This window comes from Onychostruthus taczanowskii, unplaced genomic scaffold (genome assembly GCF_017590055.1).
Source record: "Onychostruthus taczanowskii isolate IOZ18803 unplaced genomic scaffold, ASM1759005v1 scaffold46, whole genome shotgun sequence".
Lineage (NCBI taxonomy): Eukaryota > Metazoa > Chordata > Aves > Passeriformes > Passeridae > Onychostruthus > Onychostruthus taczanowskii.
The window spans coordinates 2927414-2951623 of NW_024502125.1; the positions used below are offsets into that span (position 1 = coordinate 2927414).

A 24210-nucleotide genomic window follows, 5' to 3' on the forward strand; every position below is an offset into this window, starting at 1 on the left:
ACTGCAAGGTTTGTTTAAAAAAGTTTGTACTGTGGAAAATTGCATGCATACTCTCAGATCTGCATTTGTGTCAAATTGTACCTTATCTGTGCCACAATTGGTGGACTTGTTACGACAAAGTTACACTACCTGCAGTGCTAGCAATGGAGCCCAGTCTTCAAGAGTAGTATCAATGTGAGCATAAGCAGTGATCATGCGGTTCTGATCTACCACAGGCAGCTGAATTAGAACTCATATTTCTTTATTTCATTTAGTGGAAGATAAAATTGCAGTTTTGAAAACAGAACAATTCTGGTACATCTTTTGTTTCGTGTTTGTTATGTTGTTAAATGTACCAGATGCTTTAGAAATTAAGCTTAAAATTACCAAGCTTTCTTTTCTGCTTCACTTGTTGTTAGGAATTGATCATTCCTAAACCATCCAGTCATTTCAGTTCAATGCTCTTGGATCAAGTTTTACCTTTGTTATATTTCCTCCGTTTGGTAGTTAAAAACAGACATCATTTAAACTGTTCCTTTTTTAAGTGTGAGCAAAATAAGGTCTTTCATATTTTTTTTAATTAATATCTTCCTTTCTGGTTTAAAGACTTTAGGATTTCCTCCTTAGTTTCAGACTATCACTGTGAACCATGTCCCAAACCCAAAGTTTTAGGTTAGATTACATCATCATGTTGGCATGTATTGGCCGTAATTTCAGGATAGAAGAATCAGCCTGAAAGAAATTATTTTGACACAGTAAGATGAAGACTTTCTTGGTGGTAACTCAAGCTAGCTTACCTAAACAGCAACTTATAAATTCTTTTGAAAGTATCATGAAATGTATTTTCAATAAGGTAGGTTATCTGGTTTTTTTTTCCCCCTCACCTTCCTTCCTCATGGAATATACACAACAGCTTGTTCAAACTCAACAAGAAATTCTTTCCATCATGCTATTTACACTGTGTTTGTGGTGAGATCCTCCTAGGGAACAAGATTCCTGTAACTTAAATTGGCTTCTGTATCTTGTGATACCTCTTATTTTCAATTCAGCTGCAAAAGACTTGCAAGGAATCTGGGTTGCAAACTGGGAGATATGAAGCAGTAGGCAGCAATCTACTTCTACATTTTAAAAATTTTCTTCCCACAAGTCTCTCTCTTCTGGGCATTTTTCCTTGCTTGCTAGTTACCACTCAGACACAAAGGAATTTTATCAAATAATTCCTGCTTACCAGAAACTGAATATATAATTTCTATTAAAAAGTACTCTATGGTTTTGTAATCATTGGAGTTTTCAAGTTTTAAAATGTTAATAACCCGTTGGCTTAGGGGCTCTTGAAAGTTCTTCCTGATTTGTTGCTTGCTTTAAATGTTGTGTGATAGGTTGTAGGACTTCATGAAGAAATACAAGCATGTTTTTAAATAATTTTAACGAAAGTTGGAAAAATATGATGCATACAAGGGGACAGCTCTTTTGGTTGAGTCACTCTGAAGTTAGTTCAAGTGGATCTGATTATCTTTTGTCTGAGTTATGAAAAGGCTTTCCTAGTAGGCAGAGAGCATGAAGTTGAGGATTAGAAAACCTCTGACAGGCAAAGACCCAAGAAACAATAATATCAAAAGAAGTCTTTTAACTGAAATTTAAATTACTTGTATTAACAGTAAGTGGCACACATAAGAGTGCGATAAAAACACACAGACACACAGCTTCAGGGGAATTTTACCCTTTTTGTATAAAAATTGTATTTGAGCTGCACTACTTTAAACTAAATTTTAGGCAAAAGACCTATCTGAGTAAGGATCACATCTTTAAATTCAGCACATGTATATCAAAGGGTGGATTTCAGGTTTAAATGTTTGTGGCCAGTTTGTGACTGGTGTTTTCAAATATGTTCAAGAGCACTCTTCTCAGTTCTTTTGCTTATCATAGACAAGCAATCATATTGCATTAAGGGCAGTTATATTGATCATGCAGTAAATGTACTCCCTTCAAAGTACTCATTTAGCTAAATGTCACCTGAAAGGTTGTTTTTTATAAGGAAGCAGATGGTTTTCTACTTCAAATTATTTATCTAGGGGCTAAATGTTAGTAAAAGACAACATTATGTTGTTTCCAGATGGTCAACACTTTGGATACATGCATTTATGCTAAAACTAATGAATTATTTTGACAAGGGGGTGGTCTTGAATTAAGAAAAAGATTTTTAATTAGTAGAATAGATTGACATAATTGGGGGAAATACTGAGCTTTTTCATTATATGTGGTAGTTTTTTTGTGAATTTCTGTTCTCCTCAGTTCATCTGATATTATGCTGCATGAAATTTTATGCCAGATTTGATTTCATTCATGCAGCTGTTTAATCTTCCCTAAATGTGTGTGTGTATGCATTTTTCTATTTTGATCATTCTGGAAGATGGATTTTTCTTTCTTTGTCTTGCTGGTACATGTGATACTCTGTTCATTATTATATCCAACATACTAACTGGAAACAGCAAAAAACCCCAGCTCTGAATGGTATTAAGTATGCTTGACTACTTTTCCTGGTACCTTTTAAATACAGTGTAGAAAGGGTTTAAATGTTGTTCAATTGCAATGTAGAAATTAGGATAAAAAGGAAATAAGATATTTTATTTATAGAAATATGTAAATAAGTATTTTATATCTAAATACATAATTACAAATTTATTTCCTTTTATTACAGATGGCTGTGTTTATAAACTTCATAGTAAACTTGAGTTGCAAGAGACATTTAGTTTGGAATCAGAAACTTTTTCTGTACAGCTGTCAGCAGTCATCTAAAAAACCTGATAACAACAAATTCATTTAGATTTACAGTTCACCAGACCATATATCCTGGAATTTCTTGAAACATTTTTTTCCAAAAATATTTTCGTTTGCAAATGTTCATTATTTGCAATGGATATCCAGGAGGTTTATTCTTCTGTTTCTTACCAGGAATAACAATTGTGTAAATATGTGTGCATAAATTTTAAGTATACTAAATCAATATGTGCATTGTCTTTATGTTGTTCAAGAAGAAGAAAATAATGTGAAAGTGTTGATCAATTTTCCAGTTCAGTTTTTGTCCCATTAAACTACTAATGAATAATTTATTCATTAATAATTTAATGAGAGAGTGAAAAATCTGTAGTGAAGACACTGTAAAAAAATACAGAGTAGCTCTTGACTCATCACTTTATAAAAAATAGTTTTATTCCTGAAGAGTTATATAAAAAAGAGTTTATTCCTCATTAATAGCATGAACTCTTAAAAGTTTCAATGTTACTGAGTTTTTTTTCCATATTGCAAAATCAAAACTTGATTTGTGGCTACTTCAGCCTACAGAAGAGGAAAACTGTGACATTTTCTATAAATTGTTTACTTTTGAACAAATAGCCACATAATATTAACTCACATAACATTTCAACTGCTACAAGAAAGATCTTCAGTAATTAAGGTCATCTGGTTAAAGGAATGCAACAGTTTTCATCACAGGTTTTATTTCTGTTATCCTGCTTTCCCTGGCTCCATAGTTAAGTATAACTGAAAGAAAAATCTTTTGACTCATTCTCTGCCCAATGCAGTGTTGTGTTTTTCATTTCAGCAAGTAGCAAATCATTCTACTGCTGAGAAAGCAGTACAACTGAAATGTTTTATGGGAGTGTTCTGCTTGGTATTTTATCTCCAAAAAGACATTAAATCATGAAACCAACTAAATTTGTTTAACTAAATATGTTTCCTTATTCAGAGGAGGAACCTGCTCCAAACAGTGTTGTTGAAGAATACCTTCAGGAGAAGAGAAAATACGAAGACAAGCGAAAGCAGCAGCCAAAGAAAGGAGTTTCCCGTGAAGATCAGGTAATAGTTTGATAGCCTGTGCAACAAAAGTCCAGAAAATGAATTATGTTTATCTCTTGATTTGTATAAAAGCAGAGTTTTAAAATCTGTTATTTCATTTTCTATTAAAAGAAAGTTATTATTCATAAAAATAAATATTTTAATTACCCAGTTAGACAGGTAAGTGAATCTTCAATGTGTGCTTGAAGGGGATCCCAGTTTAGTTGCTAAAATCTTCTGAAAGGAAATGCTAGTCATGAAGAGGTGTCCTTGATTACATTTTTAAGAATTTGCATTTTTTCACCTTATGCTTTCCTTGCTGTAAGATAACACTGGGACAGAAGTTTACATATTTGGCATTTGGTTTTCAACATTATAAATTACAGTTTAAAAATATTAAATTCGTCAATACTTATTGTTGTGAAATGAAAGAAATGGTTTATAAGACTGTAAAAAGAGAAGCTAGTTTAAATACAATTAAAATTATTATTCAAAATTAGTTAGCATGTCTGTAGGCTCTAGTAGGCAAACATGAGCAAAGTAAGGTTTGCTTTACAAAGGCAATTGTTTTTTCTAAAACAGGAAAGTCTGAAATGGTTAAATATATGAAACTGCCTATGAAGTGGAAATACCATCAACTTAAAATCTGTGTTGTACATCAAATACATTGGTTTGTAAGTGCATGTCAGTTCAACTACGAAGATGTTCCTGTTCACATGTTGAATCTAGAAGAGAGTGGAAACTTGAGGCTTAGTAACTTCAAAGCAGCATTTGGCAAACCTTTATATATGCAGCAAGCTGATTTAGCCCTGAACTAAGAAGTTTATGGAAACTTTGTACATTCAAAATCCCATTATCTTTGAATCAAAGAGTACTAAAGCTCTGTTGGCAGTGTGGATCAAGGGACTTAAAACCATGTCTAATGAATTTATATCAGCCCTGTCCTAGACATCACTAGAAAACAAGATGAGTTGATAGGGATATATATTCTAGGAGATCTTCATTTTTATTTATGTAACCCTGCTGGCAGCTATTCAACAATAATTAATCAAGTTCTTTGTGATCCATTTCACTTGTGGAGAGCCTCTGCTTGTCTCACACCCCTTGTAACTTATCCTACAGTACAACACCATTTTCTATCCTCAGTTCAATAGTTAAGGGAGAGGGAGAAAAGGTATCTTTCCCTAAAATACTAGATAATGGTAGTCCTAGCCCTCCTATTCAGCAAGGGTCAAATTATAAAGTTATTCAAAGCACAGTATAGCATCTAGTGACTCACTGCAAAAATGCCCACTAAGATATTTCAAAATTATTTCTGTCATCAGGTCTATTCACAGGAATGCTGTCACCAGAGAAAATTAGACAAGACACAAGGAATGTGGCTTTTTTTGGTCACAGTTTCATATTAAAAGGGTCAGTTTGAGTTTGTTTCCTTCTGATGACCTCAGCAAAGATTTGCTGTCTCAGGTGTTGCAAGTACAGTGTTTGTTTACAATAGTATGAAAAGCTGTAAAACTAGAATGATTTGCAGGCCCAAATATCCTCAAAACTTTCATCTTTCTCACCTTAAACAGAAGAATAGACAGAAAATAAAGAAAGTAAATGCAAAAAAAGTCCTCCAAAATCTACCCTTGGCAGTGCTAAAATATGTTTTTGAAAGAATTCAAAAGCCAGGAAACTCCTCAAGTTAAGATTGCTCCCAGAAGGAAATTTGATTCCAGTGAACACTTCTGGTATTTCCTATTTCTGTTTTCTATTCTTGTTTAGTTTTTATTCTTTTAAATTTGAAAAACTTGACCAAACAAAGCTACACAGCCGTACAGAGGTGTTTTACAACATAGGTTGCCAACCTATCACCTACAAATCAAATGTAGCCTGCCACATAAATTCAGTTAGGCACTTACTCCCTGATGCTTTCATTTTCAGGAGTGTCTCAAATATCAGAAAAAAAAAAAAAAAAACAAAGAAAAAAAAAACCTGTGGGCTGTGCAAATTATTCATAAGCTCTTCACTTCTTTTTGAAGAGCCCCCTTCTACCATCACAAGGCACAGACATATGACTTCTGTGTAATCAAACTCCCATTTGAGATGATCAGAAACAAGAACTATGGTATGATCTTCAGATGTCACCTGAGATTTGGTAATTTCATTGTCCCTGAAAGATCAGGCAATGTCCATTTGAGAATAAAACAGCAGATTTAAATGAGTATGAGCTTTATGTGTGCAGCATAAGAACCTGTATTTGCAGAATTAGTTAAGCTGGTTCATTTTTTTAGACAAAAACTTCGAGTTTTTTCAATGTCCACACATAATTTAAAAGATCATCAACATGAAGTATATAAGTATCAGTTAAACTGGGTCTTTGAGGCTTGAGTGGTTTGTAATTTACACAGTGGATTACTTTAAAAGAGAACAGTAGCATGTCCAAAAAGCAAAATTCATTGTCAGCAGTTTTATTTAATCAGCTGTTTTACTCTCTAGGTAGCTACAAGTATTTGTTCCTTATATATTCCTTTTTATTTCACTAGATGGTGAGGGAAGTGCTTTTTCACACCTGACAGGCCCCTCCCTGCTTGATCTTGTTGCCTCAGCATTGCCTGCCCTACTCACTCCGGCGCTTTCCATGCAGTCCTGCTCTCACACCCGCCATCACCTCTTGCTCTCTCACTTATCTCTCTAAAGTGTTTCTTCCAAATTCATATGAAAAATCACTCTCATTGTACTTTTTCTCAAAATAATAAAAACGTTGTATATGCCTGTTGGTATGTAGAAATATACAATTTCTCTAAAACTGTGTATTTAATTTCAGACACTGGCATTGTTAGACCGATTCAAAACAAAGTTAACCCAGGCAATTGAAGAAACTCCTGAAAATGAGCTTTCTGAACCTGACGTAGATAATGACGAAGGATGGTGAGTTTTTTTCCTTTGGATTTCTGTGTTTACCAATACAAATCCTGCTGTACTAACATAATCGCACTGGTATGCATGAATTTGAGTAGCAGAAAACACCAAATGTGAAGGCTGCTGCTTCATTAGGAGTCAGCTAAAAGTTACTGGTTTAGCACTCTGAAAAATATGTCATGAAAGTAGATGACATTTAGTGTCTGTAGTTTTAAATCCTTCTAAAACTGTGTGTTGAGTGTGGTAAGTATTTTTAAAAGATGGATGAGATGAAGATAGTCTGACTCATCTGAAGTGTAGGGTGACCCCAAGGCAGTGGGGTATTACTGAAGTTGATAAAGCACTGTAGAAGTTACTGCCTTAATGCCTCCTGGTCAAGGAATCAGTGTGTACCCTGTTGTCTCATATTCATCTTTAATGCAAACTTCCCACCTTAGGCAGGTAGTTTGCATGCTGTTAAATGCTCATAAAAGTAGGCATAATGCAAAAATACATAAAATACCTGGAAAAAAGAAAATAAACCCTAGCAAAAAAGCTTTGTAAGGATATGTGTAAGGATATGTAAGGATAAGGACATCTCCTTATATGTCATGTTTATAAGGCAAACACTACAGCTGGTCCAACAAAATAGGCTGTCTCTGCCTGCAGTTTTTTTCATAGTTGTATGCATAAGCCATTGGAGCTACGGCAAAATTACCAACAAAATAGAAACTTTAACAAAGTTCTTGACAAATGTTTTAAGACAACCAGTATTTCTGTATATCAGATGACTTAAAATTATTTTGTTACTTCTTCAAACAGTGTTTTCTTCCTTCATTATGTCTTTTCCTACCTCAGGCTCTTTGAGGATGAGATAACACACAATATAAATTTTGAGATCCTTGGATTTCACTGATATTTTGAGATCCTTCTGAGCTACCTAAGTGCTTCTAAGTCCTCCAAGAGTTATAGAGCAATTATTTCATTTGGAAGGGACCTACAACCATCATCCGGACTGCCTGACAACTTCAGGGCTGGCCAAAAGCTGTGTTGTTAAGGGCACTGTTCAAATGTCTCTTGAGCACTGACAGTCTGGGGGCATTGATTTCTGCTCCAGGAAGCCTGGTCCAGTGTTTGACCACCCTCTTGATAAAGAAATACTTCCAAACATCTGGTCTAAACCCCCCATGTCCACTACATTATTCCTTTATCTGGCCTTTTAATGAACATTTTATAAACTTGATCTTCATGTCAAATATTTTCTTTATAATTGCACTTGAACAAATACTTAAAATAATATGAAACTGCATAATGGACTAATAATTAATATCATTAATTTTGCAGCTCAGTAACTGTTCATGTTAACTTTACAGACAGATGAGGTAGCCTGTTTTCAAATAATTTACTTTGAGGCCAAGTAAATTGTAAAATGTGTGTTTACACACATTGGCTATAAACACCGTTAACAAAGCAATGAAATCTTCTGAAAGCTTAACTATTTTGTGAAGCCCTCTGAAAGTTATATTGCAAATTTTGGATTAAGTGCTTACGTTTTCAGTACTTTTGTGGTATAAGAAAATTTGAGATAACTATAGTGACTTTAAAATTTTAAATTCTTTCTTAATTTGAATCTGCTTTTCTAAAGACAGTAACTTTATTTGATTTTTATGAAATACAATTAATGTATGGCATATGCATATATGATACACACAAACAACGTGATTCTTCCAGGCCATTTTGTAGGTCATGGTTGCTGTTTTTATGGGAAGGGAAAACCTGCCAGTATGCTTTGCTCTACTGTCAGGGTATGTTATCTGAGATAAAATGATTGCCTCTAAGACATTTTTATGTGTCCATGAGTGGCCACACATTGAGGTATAATTTTCATTCTCTGTCAAGATAGAAACCATTACCAATTTGTTATGTTTTCTTTTGTTTGGCAAACTTCTCTCTGCATATTTGGCTGAGCTGCTGTATTGGCATGGCACATAGCAGACATTTGGGCACTTTTCAGCAGCATTCTACTTTTTATGCAATAAAAAAGGAAGAAATATGACTCTATTGTAAACAGTGTGTATGGTGTTTGATAATTATTACCAGACTTTACTGTCTAAGAACACATCTGAAGAAATGTTGTGAGTGCTGAAGAGAAATGTGTAAGACTAAGTTTTAATGTGAGTTATCAGAATCTTTGCTGAGACATTTTATTGCAACCTCTACTGCTCTGTGAGAATGATTATTTATATTTGTCTGCAGCAATCAAAATCCAATTTCCCTTGCAGAATTCAAAAATATCATCATAAACATTGTATCTGCTCAAAGAAGGGGTCAAAGAATAAAAATGTCTGACACTAAGTTAGTGGACACAATTTTACAGCATCTGCGTACCTTAGAAAGACATTCTTGATCTGAGTTTTTCCAGCCATTATTTTCCTTGTGGTTTCATGTTGACAACTAATGCTTGTGCTTTCCTCTTAATGATTTGTTAGATGTTCTCAGTACTATTTGATTACTAGTTGTTCGTTATTTGCTTACAATCCAAATAAGAAGGACTCACATGCATTACTATATTCTTTTTTCTTAAAGGTTGTATACAGTGCTGCAGAGGTAGGTAGAGATTATCTGTCAGAACTCAATTACATTCTTGGCTTAGAATCTTAACCAAGAAGACTTTCCCCAAAAATGTAGGTGAGGTCAATCACAATGGCAGTGAGGTGTCGTTTGCTTAGAGACTAATATTATGGAAACCAAATATGTCACAACAGAAGACCCAGTTGGAATCTACTTGATACTTGCCACTTGGATTATTCAGTAGGCCTCAAATAGGAATTTGAGTGAGAAAATACTGCACAGGCTACACTTACTCAGATCACTGCTGCTACTTATCTTGTGTAGGACTTACTGTAACACATATAGTTGCATGCATGTGATTTTTACCCATTCAGGTAGTAGTGACACTTCAGGGTTCTGATGGTAATAACAAATAGTTGCAACTGTAGTCAAATACAGATTTCATTCCAGAAGATGTTACAACAACTGCAGATAATGAAACTAATGATACAGATCCTGTGAACATAACAAAATGTTTTTCATAGAGAGAATCCAGCAATGGGATTAAAAAATTCTGATGCAATCAAGTACATTCAAAAATTGCTTCAGTTAATCTGTTCAAAATATTCCTCTTCAAATAGGAAAAGAGTGATACTTCGTACTGTAAAACACCTTTCGATCAAGTAATTCTGAGAGTTCCAAGTGCTTCTTTCAAGATGTGAAATCTGAGACTAGATACAGTACTTAGCTAAGTCTGTCTGTGTTGAGTGGAAGGATTACTTTTTTTGTTGCTGTTTTTTTCACACCTGGTTTCCATTCCTTTCTAAGCCACAAATCCTTTCCTATTGAGTGGTTGCCTAACTTAGTTCTGTTCTGTACCCATACTCTTGATCACTCTTACTGGCATTTAACCATTGCACTTTTTTAATTGTATCCCATTTTTCATACTGCTACTCCTGTTCGCCAAAATCACATGCATTCTGAATACTCCAATAGACATTCAAAACTTCATATTATATATATGTTCTGTAATTATATTCTTCACCAGTATAGTCATAAGTAGAAATGAACTAACCAACCATTACCACATTCAGCTTTTCACTTTGACATTAAACTATGTCTGTCTGCTCCTAAAAATAGGGCTCTCCAGCTGAATTTTTAGGAGCCTTACATGCTTGTGAAATGTAAGAAATATATCTACACTTTCCTATATGGAATGTTTTTTGTGGAAGGAACAGATTCTCTGCTATAAAAATACATGTCATGTCCTTTACCAAAATCTGGACTTAAACTCTTTTTCCTCTGATCTTTTAAAACATGTGGAGGCTTCCTGAAACTACAAGATTTACTGGCATATTGAAGTATATCTAGTGCTATGACAACTTTTGAGTTGGTGGAATTTTCTGTGGTAAGGAAGTCACCACATGGCTTTTTGAAAACTCACCTGTTTGCCAAATCAATTTAGCATATATCTGTGTATGATCTCCATTATTTATACAGTCTCATAGACAAAATGCACAAAAAGGTTCAGGAATCAACTTCAGTATCATTCTTGAACTTAAAACTTAACTGTCCTTATCAAGTAACTGAAAAATCAAAATGGTCATCACTCCATAGCACTAAAATACCATACATTGCACATAAAACCAGTCAAGTTTACAGAACTTTATAAGACATGGAAGACATATAGGTTAGGAAATCATGATGGGTTATTTCTTGGATTGATTGAACAGACATCCCTGTTCATTCACTTCTTGAGACTGATGCTCTTCAGTATCTTTATCAGTGACAGAGGCACTGGGACCGAGTGCCCCCTTAGGACATTTGCAGAGACAGGAAGCTGAGCAATGCAGGGGACACTGCAGAAAGATGGGATGCCATCCAGAGGCACCAGGACAACCTTGAGAAACAGGTTCATGTGAACCTCGTAAAGTTCAACAAGGCCAAGGTGATGCATCTGGGCCAGGGCAATCCCAGACAAGAGCAGAGACTGGGAACAGCACTGTCCAGAAGGACTTGGGGGTGCTGGTGGCTGAGAGGCTGGACATGACCCAGCCACGGGCACTCCCAGACCAGAGAGCCTCTGGAGTCTCTGGAGAGACCTTATTGTGATAGATATTTCAGTAATTAAAGGGTGATTAAAAGAAGGAGGGAGAGTGACTTTTTATTTGGGCAGGTAGGGACAGGATGAGAGGTGATGATTTTAAATTGAGAGATTTAAATTAGGTGCTAGGAAGAAATTCTTTACTCAGAGGGTAGAGGTACTAGAACAGGTTGCCCAGAGGCGTGTCAGATGACCCTTGGCAGTGGGGTTGGATTGGGTGACCTTTAAAGGTCCCTTTCAACCCACACCATTGTATGATTCTATAATATGAACATTGCATTGAAGCAATATTCTGTTCCTGCTTGAAAACTATTTCCATGCTGGTTATCTGAGTTCTGATAAATACAGTTTTACATTGTTACTTCTTCATTTTTGACTTCGTGGAAGATGCCAGATTCATTCTGTTGGACCTTTAATATTCAGTGTAGAAACTGAAATATTAACATGTGAAAGTTGTTCCTTACCAGATGGATATGATTACGTGAAGTGCATTAAAATTGCTGCCACCAGGGAATCAGCCAAAATCTGTATCGTCCTCAGTAGAAGGATTTGGTCTGTTATTAATCCCATCAGTTCACAAGTCAGGGCTGCAAGTAGACCCCCAGCTGATTTTCGAGTTTGTGTTACAGTGAAGCCCAGTAATTTTTCCTTCATTCTGCACCTGGCTAGAAGTTTAGGATTTCTTCTTCAGGATTCAGATCTCATCACTGGCCTTTATCTGCTCTCAGTAATGCACTCTGCAGCCTTTCAGAATTTGACTGAGACTGCCGGCATGCTACATAGTTCATTTAATTAATAGCACGTGATGCCAGTGCTTCATAACTGAACCACTGCAGTGTTTTCTGGGTGGAATGTAAGGTGTTACATGTGAAACATAAAGCTTCTTAATCTTTAGAAGAGATCAGTTTTTTCCTTCCCTGTGGAGTGCTGTCACAGCTGTAACTAAGCAACAAATGCAAATAAGTCACTTAAGTTTTTTTGGATGTATGTCTAGACTCTGAAACTTGGTCTTTCTTTTTATTTGAAATAACATAAATCCATTCAGCTTTCAGATATACTGTACGACAAGAAAGAATGAGCAAAATGGGAATTTGGAATGAGGTGGTAGTTTTTCACATGGTTTTTCGTCCAAAATTCTTCTGGTTACTTACCTTTGTTGAGTCTAAACTATTCTAAATGTTGGTTAATTTGAGGTATAGGAAAAATAGACTTTTTTTTAAAATCAAAATGAAAGAGTCAGTACCTGAAATACCTTCCAATTTACCAAAAAGGTTGTTGTGAAAACTGTGACAGTCAAGGTCTTCTAATTTAAACAAAAAGGTATTTCATGTCTTGCTTGATGGATGGTTTCATGTCCATATTGTGTAATTACTAGTGTTGTCAAAACTATTGTCCTCTTAAGTCATTTGTAAAAAAACTCATGTAAGATAATGGGGGTTAAAACCAATTCAAATGAATGTAATGACATGCGTACTTTAAAGGCACTATTTAAAATCTCGTGTGTCTTACAAAGCTTTTAAACATATCTTCTTTTTGGTCATGAAATATCTCAATCTGCACAGTGATGCTTTACATAGATCAGATCACCTGATTTTAGCAGAAATTGAAGGGAATAGGCCTGGTCTTATTAATTTATTGGTTCTGTGGACAAAAAACTCACAGAAGTTCAGTGCTACTCATTTAAAGTGCAGCCTGGCTTATAAGTCAGTTACTGTAATCTGTTCCCAATTCTGAATTTCAGAAAACTGTCACTGAGGCCACTTAAACATTGTGGGAACACTGGGTGCTAATTCTGAGTTCTTTTTGCCAGGACAATAATTGCAATTCAAGTGTTCAATTTTTTACCCAGTTTGTAGAGATAGTTTCATTTTACTCTAGAACAAACAGAAAATAAATCTGTATATTAAATGAAGGTACTCTCTATCCACCATCAATAGTTATGCCCTCTACAGCCCTCTATCTTCTTTAGGAAACATATTTGTTCATAATACAAGGAAGTTTCCTTTCAGAATATTTATGATTGGTTTCATGAAAAATACGGCACAATTAGGAGTGGCAGCACACAATATTTTACTTACCTTGTATTCTCACAGTAAATGGTTTTGTAACAGAGGGCGATTTGGGTCTTAAAACAGTATCAAGGCATCACTTTTCAATGTCTGTTGTAGCGTATAGACTAGAATTAGTTTGGGCTTGGGTATTTTTTAATTGAAATAGCAGTTTTAGAATCAGGTAAATGCTGAAGTTAGCCAGACTGGTTTTATATTACAATATTTAGTTTCTATTAAGAACTAAATCACAATGCTCACTGTTAGTATTTAATCCATATGCATTTGATAATGTGTTCTATTTTATTTCCAGGATTTCCTATTTACTGCAGCATATACTATGAAATTTGCATGGTGAAGTTCTTCAGGATAGACACCTAAAATACTGGTTATATTTCTTTCATAAAACTTGTTGTATATGCATTTTATAAAATACAGATTTTTCTTTCCTACAAAACCTCATATTTAGGGTTATGAAATACAGCTTCCTCAAGATTAGCACCAGTCTTTGCAGCTTCAGTTGCAGAAGCTTAACTGACAAACACAGAAAACCCCTGAAAACTAAGCTGCAGTCTGTTTTACATGCTGATGCTAGCTTGGGGAATGACAGAAAAAGTGCTGCTGTAATTTATGCCAGTGAGGCACAAAGATGGATTAAAGCCATGTTTGCTCCCCTCCTCCCATCCAGACTTGAGCCAGCGTTCCTTCACTAGTCTGGAAAAACTGGCTCTACATTAGGTCTCTCCTGCTAAGGCCATTGATTTACTCAACTACATTTTTTAAAAGTTGACAAAATACTTACTTGATTGTTACAAAGGATAAATGAATGCCAGAGGTCTGTATTAGAAACACATTGGAAAGAGAGGTTTCTTTTCTGTTTGGCAAAAAAATAAGCGTTTGTTTGGGTTTTAGTACTGCCACTAACCTTTAAACGAAGAAAAAAAAATCTTCTGCTGTAAATCTTTCTTTTTTCCCTCCAGTTTTTTCTCCACCTTCACCCCTGTACTGCTAGAATGTGGTCAGACCTTGCTTGATTTGTAAATGCCACCCCCTACCCCACTGCTTCAGTCAGTAATTCAAATTAACAAATTGTTCTTCTGCTGACGTTGTATATTGATTGCCTCTAGCTCTTCAGCATGTCTCAGAAACTCAGAGCATTTAAAGTGGGGGTTTTTGCTTGTTTATTTTTTGCTAATTCTCTCTGTATCTGAGCTTATTTCAACTAGGCATCTGAATTTTGACTACTGTTTGACTTAAATTCAGAGATGATCCATGCTTCAGTTAAGGGATATCTAGTGTTAGATTTACTGTCTGGAAATCTGACTTTTTTATTGCCAGAAAATCTAGTGAAGAATGAAGAAATAATCTCCTAAATCTTTATTAGCCTGGCTTAAGCTTCCTGTGTATTTACACACCTTTTCAAGCACCCCAACTTCATCACATTGAATGACGAATTTAAGAAGTAAAGATTTCATATATTCAGAATGAGAAAGGGAGGGGCAAAAGGAAAGGGAGAGTGTCCAGAGAAATATGAATGTTTTGAAAATCTGAGTATTTTTGTGCTAGAAATACTCTCCTCTCCTTTCTTTTCACTCTGGCTCTGTGCTGTGTTGATACAATAATGCCTGACTGCTTGTGTTCATGTGGGGTGATTTGCTGACTGACTTCAGAGTATCAGATGTTGTACAAGCTATTGCCGGAGACAGGATGGATCACTCATCTGTTCCACTATGGTGACTCCCATGTACTCTCAGAAAATGCTGTGTAGAGCTTTTCTGTACTGGTGTGCTGTCTGGAACTACGTCTGGAATTTGCATTTTAGCCTTCCATACCAGTCTACCTTACCAGGAGCAGTTGTTTATTTAAAGCATCCATCTTCTTGCATCAAACTATTTAACATTTTTGTGAAGGGGTCAAGGATGTAGTGTAAATATACTATACGTATTAATTGTTATAGAGCAGAAGCAGTATCAAGATAGGATAGGATAACTCAAGATAGGACAACTGAATTTTATTCAGAAGAATATTGCTTGAAAAAGTAAGTCACCATAGTTGAACACAGTTCTCCTGATACTATGAAAAGCCATCATATTTTCCCACAGATTATTATGACTAGGGTGAGCTTTTTCATAGCTAAGGTGATTTCCCCTTCTCGTAGAAGGTTACTTACAGTTCAATGTTCTTTCAAGAGAAAAAAGATTTTTATTACTATCTTAAGCATTCCAAGGATACAATACTATATTAGTCTTCACCAAGATTAGGTTACTTTGTTGTTAGCTTTGCAAAAACTGGTATCTTTGGGGTTCTTTTTAAGCTGGAGGTCCCATGGTTAGTGAAACTATTAGTTTCTTTTTCTAATTTTGGTAGTGATTATTTTGTGATAAAACTAAGCATATTACAGTTCAAATAAACTATCTCAGAAAATATTATTTTAGAAATATCTGCAGAAGTTCTGTTCTCATCATTTTATGCTGCAGGCCAACACAAAGAGAAATTATAAACAATTAAATCTTTGGTCTGTGGAGGATCCAAAACTTGCTGGTTATTCTGAAGACGTTAAGCCAATTTTCAATCCTCCAGTAACTGTAATATACAAATTCAAAGGGCTGGTTAAAGTTACCAGAAGTGTATGGGCTGACTTTGCATAATATTTTTAAAGCATGTTTTCATCAGTTTTACTTGCTTAATGCTGGGGACGTTTTTGCTTTGTGCAAGAGCAGCAGTAATACCTCCACTGTTGTCATGGTTTAATGCAGCCACCAGCCAAACCCCAAGCAGCTACTCACTCCCTGCCCCACCCAGCAGGGTGAATCAGAAGGGTAAAACCTGCAAAACTCATGGGTTGAGATACACACTGTTTAATAGGGAAAAAAAAAGCCCCACACACAAGCAGAGTGAAACAAGGAATTAATTCCCCACTTCCCATGAGCAGGCAGGTGTTCAGCCATCTCCAGGGCAACAGGGCCCATCCTGCATGACAGTAACTTGGGAAGACAAACACCATTGCTCTAAACATCTCCCTTTCTTTCTTCTTCCTCCTGTTTTATATAGTGAGCTTGATGCCACTTGGTCTGGAATATCCCCTTGCTCAGCTGGGGTCACCTGTCCTGGCTGTGTCTACTCCCAACCTCCCAGGCACCCCCAGTCTCATCACCACCACGGCAGTAGGAGAAGCAAAAAAGTCCTTGGCTCTAAGTCCTGCTCAGCAATGACAAAAACATCATGGTATCATTGGCCGTGTGTTCAGCACAAATCCAAAACACAGCCCCACATCAGTCACTGTGAAGAAAGTTAACTCTCCCCCAGTCAAATTCAGCACAAACAGCTGAAACCCGAAGTACTGTAAACTTTAATAGACTCTTCTGGGTCTTGCAATTAACCTCAGGAGAGTGCAGGGTGGGGCGGTGTTTATAGCAATAGTAAAATTTTTAATTTCTGTTTAAAATCTGTATCATAATCCCTAACATGGATTGAATCAATATTAGTTCAAAGTGGTATATTATGTGAATACTTAACATTTGAAGTGGAGTGCAATATGGCGCATAGCTGTATTTAGACCTATTTTCTCACTACTCTTCTAAGCATTTTTTAACATTTAAAACTTCCATGGAATAACTAATTATCTTGATATTGCTAGATCTGATTAGCAAATTTTATTTCTCTTTTTAAATATCAAGTCAATAAACATGAAAAATACATGGTGTTATGAAAGCATTTAAAAAAAGGTACAAGATATCCCATCATTAGGAAGGGAGTTGAGGAGAGAGAAACAAAGAATGTGGAATGATGAAAACAAGTACTGGAAAAAAGAAAGAGTGAAATCTCTTAGTGGTAACAATCACAGCAGAAACCTAGGACCAGAAATTATTCCTAGAAAGTTTTGTGTGAGTCAGTCTCTTCTCCCAGTTAACAAGTGATAGGACAAGAACATGCAGCCTTAAGTTGTGCCAGGGGAGGTTTAGATTGGATATTGGGGAAAATTTTCTTGACCACAGAGGTTGTCAAGCATAGGAACAAGCTGCCCAGGGAAGTGGCTCCATCCCTGGAGGTATTTAAAAAGCATGTAGATGTGGCACTTCAGGACATGGTTTAGTGGGCTTGCCAGTGCTGGATCAATGGTCAAATTTTTTGATCCAAAAGGTCCTTCCCAATTCAGTGTTTCTATGGTTCTCTGATTATTAATTTACTTAAAGTGAAATCATGCGTGGTTTGGCAAACTAGGCGTGGTGGAAATGTGTGATACAGTGTAAGGTTTAAATACCAAGTGCTACGAAGGGATACAGGCTGTTGTAGGTAATTTAGCCCAGCTCCAGTATTATGAGTTAATGAGACAAACAATACTCAAGGAAATTGTTTTCTGAAACATCCTTTTGAAGACAGAAGTGGCTGTGTGAAACAGTGATAATTAGAGAGATGAATCCATCTTTGAGAGTGGGTCTACCATGGTACTTAGGATATCAACCCTCATTGCTGTAAGAATTAAAAACTACTTCAAGTACTTGGTAAAAAATTACTCTTCTTTTAATTTTATTTTAATGATAAGGGAGAGGAACTTGGATTTTCACTCCTTTGCATGAAAAGAGAGATGATGGGTTATGTTACACAAGAAGGAAAACAAATCTGGATGTTGAGACAGGGCAAACAGAAGCTACAAAATTTGCTTACAAGAGGTTGTATTACACAGAGGACTTAATGATATTTGCATATTTCATTAGAGACACAAACATACTTCCTCGCTTCTGGTGCATTGTGTTTACAAAATTATTTGTAAAGCTCTTGGACACACTGGTGCAAGGAATAATGACAGTAGCCTGATCCAAGAGGCTTATTTTGCTTGTAGCATCTCAATTCAAAACACTTCTTAAAAAATGGAAAAAGATTAGATGTGAGTAATGTATTTCCTCCTTCAAAATTTCCTTTGTTTAAGGCCTTGACATTCTTTTTGCCTTGTTCACCTCTTGTTCTCTTGCTTTGATTCAAAATTGATTTAAAATTTCATTTGACAATTTTCTTCACTTGATTTACATTTTGATAAGTCTCTTTCTCTCTGTTTCTCATTTTTATATTTTTTTTAATCTTTCCCTTCCTTAGGTTTTTTTTGTAGTCTCTTAACTGTCTCTCGGTGTTTCTCAAATGTCTGTCTTCTTCCTGTGCCACCCACTATTCTGCTGGGAGCAGAGAGAGTGCCAGTGAGTTCATTCTTCCAGAGCAGCCTAATTTTTTTTCCTTGGGAGAGAGATCTCCTTTGCTTTGATCTGTGAATTCTCATCTGTTTTCTCATCTGTTCACTTGAATTACTGTTCTGTCCACTACCTAGCTGTCTTGAGGATGGTGGAAGAAAAGTGCTAGAATGTTTCCTACATCAATGATTTTTGCTTACACTTCAATATTTACTGTATTTGAAGGAAAATTAGCATTAAGTGGAATATAATTTACAGAAAGCAGTAGTGTTTGAGTACCTGTCATTGTTTTTGTTTTAAATATGGGATGCATTGTGAAACTGAGAAAATAGGAAGCCTGTTACTTGCAATCAATGTTCAACTCAGAAACAAATGGTACTACTAGTAATTTTGGTTCATATTGGTCCCATTTTTTTTTAGTCAGCCTATAAATACAACTGATTTTCCTCACACAGATACTTGATCCTTCTGCATTCATTTCAGGCAACCTGATTGAAAGAACCAATAACTATAATGTTCAAAATTATGATATTCTACATTTTATAGCAACATGATTAGTTGCTTTATTTATTTTGTATGCATTTAGTGTAAAAAGAAAGAGTATAGCACCAACTGCAATGTTTTATGCAGCCCCCTCCAAAGTGCAGGCACTTGCCTAAAACTGCTTAAGAATTTACTGCTGCTCTGCCAGAAGCTACTACCCTTACAGTTGGCAGGATGTAACTTTTGCTCATACTTGTTGATGACTTCCTATTTAAAATGCTCATGTAGCTGAGTGCAAGATAATGTCCCAGATTTACCTCCAGGCACCAGGAGGTTTGCTCTGTAGGGCCATCTATGCAAGGAAAGTCAAAGGGGGCAGTAGGCAGGTGGTAGCAAACAACAGCTATATCAGTTTGAAAAGCAAGTGTGGTCTTAGGCAATACAGCTTTGCCCTTTCATTTCACTTAGTATAAAAATCACTGATGCAAAGTTTTAGCTTTATCAGTAGAACAAAAGCATAGTGCTTCCTTACTCTTGCCAAGATTCAAAATTATTCAGTTCCCTGATTGCCCCTTCAGTTTCTCCCAAAAGGGGTTCTGGGAAGGCCAAAGCTTTTGGACCACAGGGCTTCTTTTTATGCTACACTTAACATGACTACCACCTGTCAGCAGCTGGCATACGGTTCAGATCCAGTGCATGGCTCACACATCTCAAAAGCAGAGGGATTACAGTATATCATATCTTTTGTTACAAGTACCATCTCACTAGAGTACCTCAAAAGAGCCTGATCTGTTTGCTGACCTGAGAATATCACTAGGCCACAAGAGTGTCATTGTACCTTTGAAATCCTGTGCTGTCTCTGAAACTCTTAAATTAATTTGTGTATTTCAGTGTAACACTTCAAGACATTCAATTTTTGGAATACAGAAGAGAGCCAGCTACTGAGTGTTCTTTAGTAATATGAGAGGGAAAAAATGCAGGGCAGCTTCTCCCCCATTACATGGGGTAAGACCATGGTCAACTTGTAGGATGCTGTCATCTGGTCAGGGTAAAAATCAACCTCTTCAGCAATAAATCCTTGCCAAGATCGCTTGTTCATTTCTGTTAAGATCATGAGCATCCTAACAGAAATCTTGTGATTGTGTCTTCTATTTAGGAGGAACAATAACTTGCACAACTAAGTACTTCAAACCCAGAGTAATCAGTTTGGGAAAGCTATTTTATTTTACAACTTTTTAGCAAAAAAACTAAGCTGCAAAATTGAGGTTTTGATTTCTTTTGAGTTTTGCTTTGTAGAACAGACTACCTCTCATCCTTTAAATTTTGAAGAAAAGTGGACTTTAAAATTGAGTGTCTCACTTATATAAAATGAGCTGTCAGCAATCAGTGATAAGCACAAGTTGGTTCCTGAAGACCAGAGACACAGAGATGAAGTTACTGCTTTCAGCACAGTGACTGCAGAAACGTGACTGGGCAGCCAGCTCCTCACCAAACCCAGGAGCATGCAGAAGGGAAGAGAGCTATAAATTGAAAAAGGAAAATTCTTATGAAACTTGTATTTGTGGAACTACACCCTCACTCTGCACTTGGAAAATTATGCAAAGGCAAACTTCAGTTAGAGGAGCTTGAGTAAGATTAATTTAAATTCAAATGCTTAATATAGAAATAATTATTAAATGCTTCCTATGTTCCTTTAAAAAAAATAATTGCTTTTGAAGAACAGTATTCACTGTGATTCACCATTCATATAGGTGCAGAACAGGTCTACCTGGGAAGATGAGTGACTTGCTAAAATAAGCTTAAGTTCGCAGAAAGAAAATATTTCTTAAAATCTCCACTGCAGTCTGTGTTTATTTTGCTTTACCTCTGAGATGCTGCATCTAAAATTGATTCTGAGAATATCAAAAAGTTTCTTAATATTGGCTTATTTTTAATCACAGCTGGGAGTGTCTTAGTGGAAGGTTATGAATAAGAATCAGAGACTATGACTTCTTTCAGCTCTTGGGGAGAAGTAAATATTGCTTAGTCTGAACCTACTGCTTCTAATTTGCAAACTACTTGGGGCACTGCATGGCCTGACTCAAGAATTAGAGATGCATTTAATTTTAATTCCTGTTAGTTGCATCCTGCAGGTTATGTCCTGTGCTATAGTATTCTTGGAAAACCCGAGTTGATGAAAGGACTAAGTGTGACTACACTTCTACTTACACTCCTATAACACACTTTAAAACCATGCACCGAGGAATGACTCCATCTCTTAGGCCTGTACTTTATTCATACTAGGACAGAGGGATTTGATATGTGTACTCATCTTTAATAAGTTGAGAAGAATATGACAAATGCAAAAACCATGTTAGCCAAAATAAATTACTTCAGTCCCTCCACTGTGAGACAATGTTTTTATAATTAAACTACAAATATGCAACCATGAGTCACTCTGATGGTACATTATGTTATTCTGAATTGTAGAGATGACTAAAAAAACAAGTTTAGGTGTTGGTAGTGTGGACAGGGTTATAAACTACCTAAGTTTCTTATAATGGAAACAACTCCTTAAGTATTTATGAAGCACATATGTCAATAATCAGTTGTGGTGAAAAATCTCAATTTTTGTTTTTAGGAATTTCTAAAGCATTCAAGCAGATCATGTATGGTCTTATAGCTTTGATTTTTTCTGGTTTGTTTAATAGTACTATATTGTAATCTGCAGTAACTGAGCTGGTTCTCCCTCCCTTTCTTTATGTATGGAGATTTGCACTAAAGCTCTTTGAACACTGTTTAGTTCAGAATGTCTTACAAGAGACCAGTGTTGCAAGAGACCAATAAAGCAGTGCTTCATTGGCCACAAAACTTTGCTTTTGAAACTTGCTCATTTTCCTGGATTTTCTGTCACAAAGACTGTTGATAAAGACATGCTATAGAGATTGATATGCTTAGATTCAGATCAGTATAGTTCTTAACTTGTCCTATCGAAGTCAAAGACATTTTTGAAATTGATCACATAGAATCTAAAGGTTAAGTGTGGTTTCTGCCTAGATACATGAGTTGGCCATGAAAAAATAATTTACCACATCTCTGGGCATCCTGTTCCAGTATTTCACCACCCTTGTCTTAAAAAATGTCTTTCTTATCCCATCTGAATATGTGCTCTTTTGGTTTAAAACCTTTACCCTTTGTCCAGTAACTACAGGCCCTGCTAAAGGCTGTCACCATCAGTCCTAGTAAGTCTTGTTGTGTACTGCAGTAAGATCTCCTGAGAGCCTTCTCTTATCCAGGCTGAATGGTCCCATCTCTCAGCTTGTCCTCACAGAAGTGCTGCTCCGTCCTTCTGATCATCTTTGTGGCCTCCTCTGGACTCCCTCCAGCAGGTCCATGTCCTTCCTGTGCTGGGCCCCAGAGCTGCTGCAGCCCTGCAGGTGGGGTCTCAGCAGAGCAGAGCAGAGGGGCAGAATCCCCTCCCTGGCCCTGCTGCCCACACTGCTCTGGATGCAGCCCAGGACACGTGTGGCTCTCTGGGCTGGGAGTGCCCGTGGCTGGGTCATGTCCAGCCTCTCAGCCACCAGTGCCTGTAAGTTCCTCTTGGCTGAGCTGCTTCAATCCCTTCTTCCACCGTGTGTTGTTATCAGCAGTTGCCCACGTGTAGGGTCTAGTACCTGGCCTTGTTGAAGCTCCTGCAGTTCACGTGCACCACTTTTCCGTTATGTAACATTGATGTTTTCAGGTTACTGGAAATTTGCTGAAATTAGGAAATATCTAATGGGGGGGAAACGTCTAATGAACAGTAGGAAAAACATTGAATTGAACAAGGCATTTGTTTAGTATCGTATTCTGAGAATTAAAAAGCATGATCTGAACCAAGTTAATGTGAAGCAGCAGGACATGAAGCATGCCCCTTTTGATCTTCTGTGTACCTACTTCAAGCATTTTCCATGTAATCTCTTCACCACTTTTGTAAAACCCTCCACCCTGGTGAAAGGTGTCTAAAGTGACTAATGGGAAAATTTGAGAAATACTCCCTGTTCCTGGGGAAAATTTGCCATACATTTTGGAAGATATGCTAAATAGAAAAAAACAAGAAAACAGAGGTTAGTATGTGAAATAAAATCCAGAGGGAAACTATCTGTATTTAGCTGTGTTTTTCAAAAGGAGGCTTTACAAAATTATCACCTTATAAGGGTCTTCTAAGAATTTTTTTAAAAAAACCACAAAAATTTAAGAAAAAAACAAAACAAAAACACCACCAAAAAAAAAAAAAAAAAAAAAAAAAAACACCACAAAAAAAAAAAAGAATTAAAAAACCACCACCAAAAGAAACCCAGGTCAGTTCTTTCTTGCTGTGACCAAAAATAAATCAGAAATCTTACCATGCATACTATAATTACAAATTAATTACAAATTGTATTTTCCATTCTTTCACTGAGTTGGAGTTTGTTTTTTTTGCAGGATGTCACATGTGCTTCAGTTTGAAGACAGAAGCAGAAAGGTGAAAGATGCAAGCATGCAGGATGAAGATACTTTTGAGATCTATGATCCACGGAATCCTGTAACTAAGAGGAGAAGAGAAGAAAGCAAGAAGATAATGAGAGAAAAAAAGGAAAGGAGATAAAAGGAGTGTAAAGTTAGCCAGAGCTGCCTTGGAAAGTGACTGCAAAAAAGCACTGGCTCTTTTGTAAGCTGATCCTAAAAATACCACTGGACAAGTGTGAAAAGGAATCTCTCGAGAACCTGTCGTGCAGTTTTGAGGCAGAGCTGTCATTTGTTTCTTAAGTTGTGCAGTCAAATGCTCTCACTGCGTTCATTATCCAACCTCTCTAAAGGTTTTTAGAATGATGTATTTAATAAAACAGCTGACTTGACTTTTGTCTGTGTTTTAATTACAATAGTCAAAATCTTTGATTGATCAAAATATGATAATCAAGAAGTTTTCAACATAATGAATGGGAATTCGTCTCAGTAAGGGTCAGGTTAGAAGACAGAAACCCTATCTGTAGTCTTTTAAGATTTTATGTTAATTATTTTCATTGTTCTTTAAAAGACATGTAAATTTTGCCTTTCTGAACCACTCTGATACAGAATTAAGAAAATGCAGTACTTTTGAGAATGGTCACAGCTTTCTTGAAACAAGCAAAGTTTAATTTGAGAATCTGGC

At 36.2% G+C, this 24210-nt stretch overlaps 1 protein-coding gene across 1 annotated transcript in view; it reads left to right on the forward strand.

Moving 5' to 3' along the window:
- Positions 1-23917, forward strand: part of CWC27 (CWC27 spliceosome associated cyclophilin) — a 95505-nt gene extending 71588 nt beyond the window's left edge. Inside the window, exons 12-14 of the mRNA XM_041414613.1 lie at positions 3725-3834; positions 6623-6726; positions 23505-23917. Coding sequence (XP_041270547.1) covers positions 3725-3834; positions 6623-6726; positions 23505-23667 — 377 coding nt within the window. The 3' untranslated portion in view covers positions 23668-23917. The remainder of the gene's footprint in view (positions 1-3724; positions 3835-6622; positions 6727-23504) is intronic.
- The last annotated feature ends 293 nt before the right edge of the window (positions 23918-24210 follow it).